This window comes from Cydia pomonella, chromosome 13 (assembly GCF_033807575.1).
Source record: "Cydia pomonella isolate Wapato2018A chromosome 13, ilCydPomo1, whole genome shotgun sequence".
NCBI lineage: Eukaryota > Metazoa > Arthropoda > Insecta > Lepidoptera > Tortricidae > Cydia > Cydia pomonella.
Genome location: NC_084715.1, coordinates 11241307 through 11253138, shown reverse-complemented (window position 1 = coordinate 11253138; position 11832 = coordinate 11241307). Strand labels below are relative to the sequence as shown.

General features: G+C 37.2%; 2 protein-coding genes across 4 annotated transcripts in view; one reads left to right on the top strand and one right to left on the bottom strand.

Moving 5' to 3' along the window:
• LOC133524207 (protein spinster) overlaps window positions 1–5033 on the top strand; it is a 49526-nt gene extending 44493 nt beyond the window's left edge. The window contains exons 6-10 of one of the 3 annotated variants that reach the window (XM_061860094.1): window positions 607–868; window positions 2916–3014; window positions 3334–3523; window positions 3888–3914; window positions 4158–4292. In XM_061860094.1, coding sequence (XP_061716078.1) covers window positions 607–868; window positions 2916–3014; window positions 3334–3523; window positions 3888–3907 — 571 coding nt within the window. In that variant the 3' untranslated portion in view covers window positions 3908–3914; window positions 4158–4292. Of the gene's footprint in view, window positions 1–606; window positions 869–2915; window positions 3015–3333; window positions 3524–3887; window positions 3915–4157 lie in introns of all 3 variants that reach the window. The other 2 variants (XM_061860092.1, XM_061860093.1) reach the window with 2 other exon arrangements.
• A 793-nt stretch (window positions 5034–5826) lies between these two features.
• On the bottom strand, window positions 5827–10612 carry LOC133524204 (ovarian-specific serine/threonine-protein kinase Lok-like). The gene is made up of 9 exons (XM_061860089.1): window positions 9967–10612; window positions 9682–9811; window positions 9390–9526; window positions 8789–8913; window positions 8579–8704; window positions 7697–7900; window positions 7191–7399; window positions 6833–7034; window positions 5827–6604 (listed from the first exon to the last, which is right to left on the bottom strand). Exons 1-9 carry the CDS (start codon window positions 10136–10138, stop codon window positions 6332–6334), a joined length of 1578 nt encoding a protein of 525 aa, XP_061716073.1. The 5' UTR covers window positions 10139–10612; the 3' UTR covers window positions 5827–6331.
• Window positions 10613–11832: the final 1220 nt, after the last annotated feature.

The following is an 11832-nucleotide window of genomic DNA, read 5'->3' as shown; positions in this document are numbered from 1 at the left end:
ACCCACTATACTTGCATATGCATGCGGGCGCTAAGTTTCGTATGGTGCAAGCATTTAAAGCAGAAATCGTCCACCGCCCAATATGTCAAGAAAAATATTCCAATGAATACGACTCGTCTTAGTTCATGACCCCATCGCCATCCATGCGCTGTTTTCAGAGAATGCCGCTTATAATTAATTATAACCTTATTTTGTTTATAAGATCAAATATTTTCTCACCACATGATATCGTGACTAAAGCATAAATATGTATTACAATTCAATTATAACATGTAATATTGCAGGGCTTTTGAACAATACAATTTTCAAGTTGTTTGTTGATAATACCAAATATACTAACTAATGTTGTTCAAAAGCCGCGTTAAATATTTAGTACATTATTTTTGCGACTTTTTAAATCTTAACGTCAAAAGCTGTATTATAAAAAAGCGATTTTTTTTCACAATAAGAAATAATTTGCTGTCGTAAATCACATAAGTCCAGTCCAGTCCGGATCGGACCCTACAATTTTGAAACGAAACGAGTCGCAAAAGTAACGTATCTCCAACACGGGGCTGTAACTACCCGTACCGGATGCATGTGTTGACCTCGCCATATTGCACGAAGGGTGTCGCTAATGTTCGGCGGGATCACGATGACGTCGGGGCTGCTGGGCGTGCCGCTGGGCGCGTGGCTGGGCGCGGCGCTGGTGAAGCGCTTCCCGCGCGCGCACGCCGTCATCTGCGGCCTCGGCCTCCTGCTCTCCGCGCCGGCCATGACCCTCGGCCTCGTTCTGTGCGACCACTATTTCTACGGACCGTTCGTCGCCATGTTTATCGGCGAGGTCTTCTTGAATCTCAACTGGGCAATAGTGGCCGATATGTCGCTGGTAAGCTTGGCTTCTCGTCCGAGAGTATGATGCCTTTATTTAACTGGTGCGACAATTGCCACCTGTCAGTTCGATGAACGGTAAGACCGACGAGTAGCAATACACTGTGATGTGGTCTCCGGTAGATAAAAAGAAATCCAGACCGATGCCGTTTTAATACTCTTTATAGTTATACTTAAATATGAAATGTAATGTAAAGATGCATTAACATTTGATCTGCCGCCTGACCGATGTACACGATGTACTGAAAACAATCCTTTGCCATCTATTTTCTCGGAAACTTCGTAATGTCATCCTACTTCAGTCAGTCTCAGTACTTTTGTACCATTGACACATTTGTGCGTTTCCGTGAAAATACGATGGTAGAGTAGGACCAGGCTAAGTTGGCACCGATTTTGATAGCCCAGGCCGTGCAATTAATTAATTCGTTATAATTTCATAGAAGTTTGACGTTAAAAGTAACACTTGCACAATCATTAGGAAGTTGTGTTTGCCTATAATTGGGTGAATACTCCGGTATGATTTTTGTGGTTATAATTTAAGTCCAATTGTATTTGTATTACACCTGTTGGCAAACCTTAATAAATAAATAAACAATCTAGGCTATAAAATTCGCTGCCAACTTAGCTTGGTCTGACTCTAAAGGGTTATTCACTAATTTTAACGTTTGTTATTCGATGGGTCGATAACCCAGGAATTGAAATTGTCAAGTGGCAGTTGTCCAATAGGGAATATTACGCAAAATTGCGAAGGGAGAGCCACTAGCACAACAGAAGGCTTACCGCGAAACACAAAAATCGTTATTTCGTTATCTGCCTCTCTATCACTCTTGCATATTCGAGCGATAGAGTGGCAGATAACGAAATGCCGATTTTCGGGATTCGCGGCAGGCCCTCTGTAAACAAACCGCCTTGATGTAATATTTATTCGTAACAAATTATCTGTGAAAACTTGTCAAAAAACTGTTTTAGGCACAGTATGTATAAGGACGGTATTCCTGTCCAATTTCTTTATCCAGTGTATTGCGTCTCACTCTCATTAAGCAAAATGTGAGATGCATCTGATGCAAATACACATTGGACCAAGAACTTGGACAGGTGGAATACCATCCTAAGGTACTCTGTGATTTACGATAAGTGATAGTGCTGCACCTGGCGGCAGACCATTGCAGTAATACCCCCTATTAGTAAAATAAAGGCTAATACATTTGGATGCTTATTACATTTTGTTTTTTATCAGTTTGTAGTGTAGTAGTTGGGATCGTGGTAAACGGGTGCATGAAGTAAATATGTGTACTGTATCCGGTTTCTATATGTATACTTGTAGTATATTTGCTTTGGGTTGCATGCGTAAAATTGAATCAGTCATTGCAAACACTTATTAAGCCGTAGCGGCCCACTGTTGCCCGGTTGTGATAATCTAGTGTATCAATATTAATTATTTAGAAAGTTATATTCATTGGAATATTTTTCTATAATTGATAACAGGGCTGAGTGGACCGATTTCATTTTATTCAAAAATAGTGACATCTATTGGCAAAGGCTGGTACTACATACGCAACTTACTTGTGTTTTGCATGTTTCATATTAGTAATGTTGACCATGTTACATAGATGGCGCTGATATCAACGCTTATGATTAGAATTCCTGACGCATGATATCAAATAATATACATATTATGCAAATTGTTATTAGCTACACATAAAGATAACGTTTTCCTCAAAGCATTTATTAAATAATATAGAATGATTGATATCAATCTTATACCTTTAAACGAGCAATTCTTATTCTATATCGGGGATCTCGGAATCGGCTCTAACGATTTCGATGAAATTTTCTATATGGGAGTTTTTGGGGTCAGTCTCCCAGATATTATAAATAAAACGCCTCAAATCTTACGCATGAACAAAGGAAATACTACATATGTAATTAGTTTGGCGTTGTAAATATGTCGTTTTATGCTTTGTTAGTACTAGTTTAATAGTTGTACGTGTATGTCTCATTTCTTTAAAAGATGTCCGGAGCTGACGGTTACATTATGTTTCCAGTATGTCGTGGTGCCTCCGCGGCGGTCTACTGCTGAAGCGTTCCAGATCCTGATATCACACATGTTTGGGGATGCGGGCAGTCCCTATTTAGTTGGAGTGGTAAGTTTAATTACTTTAATTTTTAATGGTCAGAATAATATTATTAACTGAAAAAATGGTTTCCATGAAGACAGTTCAGCTGAGTCCAATTTAAATTATTTTATTAAAATTGTATCGTGTGAATGTAAATCTGTTGAACGTGGTGTCAAATGCCTGGATCGCATCAGAGCAAGAAAATGGGTTGCTACAACATTATATATGATAGTTCATTGATATTAGTACATACTAAGTAGTTGACAGTAATAACATATTTTGTGTGTATGTCATGTACCTAAGCGTATCAGCATGATGTATTTAAAGGGTGTATTACTTTTTCCAGATATCGGAATCATTGAAAAAATCATTAGGCACAATGCCACAAGAGTCACCGAGCAATAGCGTGCAGTTCAGAGCGTTGCAATACGCGCTGTTCGTTACGTGTTTCGTGGAAGTCATTGGAGGAGTATTCTTCCTCCTGACGTCCATTTACATCGTCAGGGACAAGTTAAAAGTGGACAGAGCGATCGCTGGTATGTAATTCATATGAATATTTTCATCGGTTTTGAGTAGTTTGCCTAAATCTAGTAGTTTTTTACGCATTTATTTTTCTTTTTCATGTCACGGTCAGTAATTTTTATGTTTGAGATTCAGTGTTACTGACTTAGTAGCATTGATATAATACTGGTTAGAGAACACCAGTTTTTTGTTGATGATTTTATGTTTTATTTTCGTTTAGACTTTTCATGGTCGTATTTCAACTAATTATAGTTTTACCTAGTCGCATTGAGACAAAACAAGACTAACTAAAATAATAATTTATCGTTCACTTTGTGTATTATGTAACTTATATTTAAATTACGTTTTGTTGTGAATCTATCCTTCACATTGTTTCAGTTGCTTCAAAAATAGTTTAGCGTAGTGGTGAGTTCTTCAACTCGGTAGACCGCTTTCTGTGCACGAGCTCGCTGTGTTACTGTTATGTCTCTTTGTGACTATTGTTTTAATATACGTATTACTCGTACTTGCTTATAATAACTACGTATCTAATGTTTCCAACTAAATCGGGGATGGCTCTATCCATAGCAGACTTCTTTATTTAAACATTGCAATAAAATATTTCTTCCACAAGGTTTGTATATTTCAAAAGTGTATTTATTTTTACAGAAGCAGAAGCTCAAAGTGCGGAGCCCTCACATAGCAATGCCCAAGAACACGCGGCAGGCGAATAGTTTAATTCCTAAGTGACCTTAAGACATTGAATTAGATCTGTGAGTGTACTCATACTGATTGTGAGCAGAGTCGTGCATTACTCACTGAGGCGCTTGAAATCAAAGTTTGATTGCGTCGTTGTAAAGACTGATTTCGTTTGGTATTTTGAATAGACAAAATACGGTGACGTGACTAGTGTGAGATACTGTAATATATAATTATATAGGTTCAAATAGGCATCACAAGATCAACTCTAGATAACGTTCTATTTATAATGCGCATTTTAATCATGCTGGTTGCAAAAGAGGGACTGGATGTAAATGATAGGTTCTATTTGAATCAACGTATTCAATGAAATGTATTGATTCTCAAGCAATTGAAGACTTGTTCATAATTACCTCATTTGTTATTATTTTTTAATTCAATAATAGTTTGATTATTCCATATTGTCAATGTTAAATTTTCAATTATGTTCCTAATTTATTTAGAATGATATAAATTTAATAATTAGAATTTTTTATGCACTCAAAACAGTTTTAACGTTAAATGGTAATCAATTTTACCTACAATCGTTAAGTTCATTAATGAACTCCGTGGCTTATTTATTGACCCTAGGTGTGATGATTATTGTTTTTTTTTATATAATTTATTGAAGATCGTGGGAACCAACTAGATCAAGGTTAACCTGTATTGAATGGCAAGACTGAAATGTATTGAAGTAATCGTAATGTCTAAATTACATAGGTAATAGCTACTATGTAATACTGAAATCGTTTTTTTAGATATCGTAAATTTGCAATGAAGAAAATAAAAGTAATTTATTTTTTATAATGGCATTTTAATTGGAAAAAGGCATAAATCAGAAACGTCATCGTAAAATGAGGTGACCAATGATGAGTGATGACCCTTACGATAAATATCGATATTTTTACCTAATTATATAACTAGGTACTCAAAATAAATCAACAGAACTAAAATAAAACGCACTAATTATCAAAGTAGCCCCGTTTCCATTAGTCACCGCATTTTACGGTACCCACTAATTATTTCAACACGTAACATGATAGTAAAATGGCACAATGTCGGTGGTTTAAAGGCGGAATCATTTCGCCGTCATTTCCGTCTGGCGTCATTCACGTACTAAAATCAAATAAACACAATACAAAGTATACATTGTGATGCACGACATATTCTAGCGTGTTAAAATTCGAATTAGTTATATGTTACCAGTGGTAGTTGAAAAAATCCCAGCCGTGACCAGTACAGCTATCCACCAGTTTGGCACTAACGTAACTTACTTTCTATGCATCTTGCTCGTACTGATATATTAGTGCGAGGGAGATGTAAAGAAATTACGTAGACGTTAGCGTATATGTCAGTGTTGACACTGTCAGTTACTCGTGGTACGGGTACAGGGGCCCGCAAATTGCAGGGATCTTTCTCTTTTACTCTCACTAAGACTTAATTAGAGTGCCAGAGAAAATTGCCCGCAATTGATAAACTTCGATTTTCGCGGTTTTATCCCTGGACCTATAAGTAAAATAGTGGTAACAGGTGGTATTTGAAACATCACAATGAAAACTTTGTAGTTGAAGACTTGTGTCAAACATCAACAATTAAAACATTTAGACAACAATAACAATGTTGCTTGTTATTGATACACAAAGCACACAAATCAATTATTAGCACATAAATTGGATAAGAATCAATCATATCAACAAATATAAAAATAGATTTAGGGGCCTTTGCTGTAATTTCTGCAACTGCTTATTATATTTCCAAATTTGCTTGTTATGGTTTTAATGGGCTATTCCGACTAGTTCCCACCAAGTTGTTACCAATGACAACTACTAGGATTCTTTCCTCACCTTTTACCAGTGGTAACCACTGGAATTTCCAGTAGTTACCTCCAACTCGATTTGGTAATTAGTAATATAACTCACAGAAAACTCAAAGGCCCCGATTCAACACAACATGTAATTAAAAAAAATTCAAATAATTACTTATAAAGGTAATTCACAATGAGGTAGACACATAACAATAATCATACTTAATAACCACTGCAGTCTGGTAACCAGAAAGCACTGGTGGCCTAGGCGAAACTTACATGCTATCAGACCTATTGAGGTTCATGGGTTGCTCAAGCTATTTGCTGAGCTAGTGTCTTCATCCATGGATGACAGCGCTATCCTCAGTTTCTTCGGGATAGGTTCGCAAGAACTGCTGAAACTGTCGCTCAGACCGCGCTTTCCTTTAGCCACTAATCTTATGACAGTTAAATTGTCTGCGTTACTGTTGTTCTCTTCGTCGGAGTTCATTGAGGAAACTGAAAGCTGGCTGAATTGCCTCACTTGAACAGATTGAATCAGTAGCCTGTCTACCCTATTTATAACATCAACATCCTGTGAACAAATAGGGACTAAATCAAAATTTGCCAGTTGTGGCGCACTATAAGCTAATTTAAACTTCTTTATTCAGTTTTTACTCCACTTCTCTGACTTCGCGCGGGGGCAAGTGATAAATGTTATATGCTAATTTATTGGGAATATGGAAAAGCTTTCATATTATAATTAAATTAATAATGGTATTGTGTTTGTTAATTTTTAGATCAATGGACTTAAAAGTTTTACCTGCATCCAGCTATGCCTCAGAATTTGGTCAAGCGTTATTCTCCTTTCAACGGGCACTGTCAGCATTTTCTTCATAAGTTGTTTGGCCCGGAGACTAATGCCTTCCCAGTGGGGCGGGGAGAAGCGAAAACGGCCAGCTACTATCTGGTCTCGAAGAGACATGTCCGAGTATTCCGCTGAAAAGGGCAAGTACCCTGCCAGGCTGAAAAATAAGAACGATAAATACAATATATATTGTCAACTATACTTAATAAGTATATAATCATAAGGTATAACTTATCTCTTACTATTTGGTGCTTTATGATATGAACACAGGAATTCATTTTTGGCTTTTATAGTATTTGACAGTTATAATTACCAAACGAAAAAAATTACACCCAGACTCCAAACATCAACCTCAGGTCCATATCCTTTTCCGTTTGCCTTTAATACTTCCGGAGCCAAATAAAGTGGCGTTCCACACATGGTCTTCATGAAGCTGTCCTCGCCAACAAACTTGCTCAGGCCAAAATCGCTGATTTTCACCAGTGTCTCGTCATCTTTGCTCTCTAATAGCACATTCTCAGGCTGAAAACAAATAAATTGGAATCTGATAAATCAGTATCTAATAAATGTTAATATGTATGTGTGTGTGTATGTATTGCTTAGTGACCGAGAGAAATTGGTGAGTAAAAAATACAGACAGCCAATTCATAAAATATAGTTAACTTACTTGTAGATAGATGATGGTATAATTTATAAAATAAGTAAGATCTTAGAGATATTCAGAAACTTTTGATTAAAAAAAAACACGTCTGTGGAGACTGTGTTCACTTTGTTTGATTTACTATTATTGTAGTAGGTTCTAGATAAAGAAATATATACTTTAAGGTCTCTGTGAGTGATGCCCTGAGAGTGCAGATACTTGACAGCCAGCACCATTTGCCTGAACAAGAATCTGGTCAGTTTTTCTGTCAGACGTCCATGTTTAGTGATCCTGTCGAACAGTTCACCACCTTGCATGAGCTCCAGGATGATGTACACGGCTTCACGCGAGTCATATACAGCTTCCGTAGATATTATACATGGCTGAAAACAAAATGCATGTACAATGCAAGTAACAAGCCAAGTACAAAGAATGTACGGAAACAATGACAACTTGTGTTAATACAATAAATAATGTAACACTTGAAACTTTTCTCTATAGAGATATTGTATTTGACAAGCTTTTACTTAACTTGCCCTGTTAGTATGTAAGATTGTTAGTTAGTGTGGGTTGTTGTGGATCAAATCTTGGAAGCAAATTTTGCATTAATATGTAAGTCAGGTGACAATGATTATGGTACCATCAAGCTGATCTGATGATAGACTGAAGGTGGCCACAGGAACTATGTGATGAAACAATGCAACCTACTTATGTTTGGGGTTATTAGAATTGTAGATGAAATGAAATTTTTGCCAAAAACTTATTTCTTTACACTTTACCATAATTGGGTTTTTCATAGTGTGCATAATAAGATATCTTGTTTTATATATTTCAGCAATACTGAAAGTCCGAATCCCAAACCCTTGAAGGTTTAGTATGAGAAATCCACAAATATTATGAATGCAAAACCTCTTAAACTTCACCCTGAACCAATTTAGATGAAATTTGGTATGGAGGTAGTTATCATATCAATAACCATCACCATTCCATACAGATGACACAAATTCGCAGGCAGAAGCTAGTTTATAATATGACTTGTTTAAACTACAGTTTATACTTACATGCCTCAAGGCAGTCATAATATTTATTTCATTTCGAATTTTCTCCGGGTTATTCAGATTATTAATTTGTCCATTAGTCATTCTGCTTTTTTTAATGATTTTCATTGCATGCTTGGTGCATTTTGTCTGAAATATGAATAACATCAGAAACAGTCAAGGAGTAGTTATTGTAAAGCCACATTATAAACATAGCCTTTTTGACATCCCTACCTTGTCATACACTAACTTGACCAGCCCACAAGCTCCTTGGCCAAGAATCCTTGAGATATAGTATTTTTGTGAAATTTCTGTAGGTACTTTATCCTGTTCCTTCAATAGGTCTTTGAAAATAAAAACTGAAAAATACATTTTGTTTGGTACAGGTTAGTTCATAGAAGCTATGGAGCAGTGTTGGCCGAATGTTCATTGCAATTAACCATTATAAATTTAACCGTAACCGTAACGGACGGGTACAGTTTACGGTTCAATTTATAATGGTTAATGGCCAATCATTTTTAATTGCATTAAAGTTTCGGCCAACACTGCTATGGAGATTGCATGGGAGACTTGTACTACTGTCAACAGAGTGGTTGGTCAAACATTAGTTGGCTTACAACTCCAGGGATGACACAAGTGTTTAGATGCCTATACTGATACCTGCAGTTAAATGCTGTTTCTGGTAGGTATATGAACAGCACCAATCATCCCCAATTTCGCCCACTTGTACATAAATTGTGATTTATAATAAAAGTACTTAAGCATCAACAATAAGCTTTGCTGGAGAAAACATGCTTTTAGCAATATAAAAACAAATAAAATAAAAAATGCATACTTTTTACAGCAGGATGGGTCACAGATATTTCATCATTGTCGTCTAGGACTCTGCTATTGCCTTTGCCAATTTTTTCACCATTTAAAAAAGTGCCATTATAGGACAGGTCTGTTATAATAGCAGGGCTAAGAGGCTCCCTGGAGGTCAAAATAAATTAGTTAGAATAAAAATTTTAGACAACACACAGGTGTAGTACTTTGTGCAACAGGTACATAACAAGGGTTTTTAAAATTTAAGGGCCAAAGCTACAAAATGAAACAAAGTCAAAACAAAATGTTTAAGCAGTACTTACATCATGTCTCTTCTTATCATAAAATGCTGCTTGCTAATATTTTTAATGATATCTTCCTTAATTATATCTTTCTTCATAACAAATGTGCATGAAAGAGCCCTTCCAAGGCTGAATTCTGGCTGTATGAGATCTGTACAATTCAGGATTTTCTTAATGACAAAATAATATAAATGAAATATGTTATCATCCCTAAACAGTTAAAAAAAATCAACAAGGTCAAGTTAGCAAGTATTTATTGGTTAATATAGATATCTTAATTAACTTTAACTATAATTATACACTTACCATAGTATTCGGGGTAACTAGAAGCCTTCCAGCACAGCTTCCCTTTCAATGAAAGTTTGGTCGAATAAAGTCTACCCCATATTGTCGGTATGCAACCTGGAGTGGTAGGTTGACTCCATTCTATCTGCGAATTCTGGGTTTGCGTTTGTGTCGCCTGGCTTTCTTCACCCATCCTAAAAAGATGTTGAAACCCAGTTCCTATTGTAACTTATTATTCTATATTGTAGAAGTTTAGTCACGGCATTGAAATGAAAATACTTCAAAAGACAAAAAAGCGGTCACCGGTAAAAACTTTGCCACAGATTATAGCCAAATTAGCCAAAACAAAAGCTCGTTAGGCGTCAAGTGATTGTGGGTGACAGGTTATATTAATTAATTCCTTACGTTGGCAATACTAGTCTATTTCATTCCCAATCGGAGTCCGGAACCGGAACTTATGGCTCCTCTACACGATGGCCCAGCATAGGCCAGTCCAAGGGATGCATTTATGCGTTAGAGGGAACAAATGATATTGCTATCTCATTCGACCGCATAGCTGCCTACCTTAGACTGGCCTACGCTGGGCCATCGTGTAGAGGAGCCCTTACATTAAATGTTCCATGGATTTTCTAAGTCCGTGGTAGGTTCAGAAAGCGGAGTTTTTGAAAATTCGTACCGCTTTTTTTAAATCACAAACGGTTGCCAAAAATGTAATTAGCAATCTTGAAGCCTTTCTCGATTCGATTCATGGGTGCGTAGCCAACGTGCCAATCGTTAACAAATATTGCACAAAAGCTAAAAATATGAAAATTGTTTCTAAAAATGGACATATGTATTATGTTTCGCTCTCTCGCTCACACTCGTGAAAGAAGCCGCAGTGTGAGTGAGAAAATAACACGAATCTATTGGGCCTTAAGGGCTTATTACATCCATCCTGCCGCCGGGCCTTAAGGGTTTATTAGATCCACACGGTCACCGGGCACTTGCCAACGGGGCCCGATGGTTCTTGCAAGGATATTTTTGAATGTTTTTATTTTTATATCTATTTTACATATTTTGAAGCTTGATTTGAATGCAAGGCGGACTGCAAGGCAGGAATGTGTAAGGGGGGGGGGGGGGGGCTAAGAGAAAGCGAAAAAGTAATATTTTGACCGCACTAAGGTCGCGACTCGGTACGCCTGTCTGTAATGGCTTTAAAGGAGTATTTGTCTTGTTCCGGCAAATAGAATAGCGACCGTGCGCGTTGGAGGGTCTGCCATTTTGTGGCCTGAATCAGAACCATAAACATGTGCATTTACACGTCACGTGTTTTCTTGTGCATAGTAGGCTCTGCCTTGTGGGCTACATCGGAACAATAAACATCACATTTATGCCTCGCGCCAAAAATCTGACAGCTCCTGTGCTGCCTGCTACAGTTCGTGCACGCTCCCTATAGGACTTATTAATCCACACGGTCTGCGGGCACTTGCCAATTGGGCCCTTGTGACAGGCGATAACTATTGGGAGGGTCGTTTTCCGTTTCACGACATTTTAACACATCATTAACAATATATTTGGAATGTAAAAAAAATATTAGAGGGCATAATATAAATATCAAATATTAAACATTTTTGTCAATTCGAGATAAAGTATTTTTTGCATGTTAATCCATCCGCCTCATTATGCAGGATTGTTAATGTTGTCGCGGACCGCATGGCGTCCTGCAACACCCAAGCAGGATGCCTCTTGCGTCTTGCAGTCTTGCAAAGCCTGCAAGCGATGGGCGGGGCTCGGGGCTTCCGCACAGGATTGTCACATTGTCAGTGTTATTGTAGGACCGTGAATGTTGATCAAAGAATACAATACTTACTAGGAGATGTTGATATTGTTGATGCATTCCGCCATTTA

What these genes read in the sequence shown, in the direction of transcription:
- LOC133524204 (XM_061860089.1), bottom strand. Translation starts at nt 10,138, where the DNA reads ATGGGTGAAGAAAGCCAGGCGACACAAACGCAAACCCAGAATTCGCAG. An exon ending in TCAAGTTAGTGTATGACAAG is followed by an intron (nt 8,705 to 8,788) that starts GTAGGGATGTCA and finishes TTCATATTTCAG; the next exon opens with ACAAAATGCACCAAGCATGC. An exon ending in TGAGGCATAGCTGGATGCAG is followed by an intron (nt 6,605 to 6,832) that starts GTAAAACTTTTA and finishes ATTTGTTCACAG; the next exon opens with GATGTTGATGTTATAAATAG.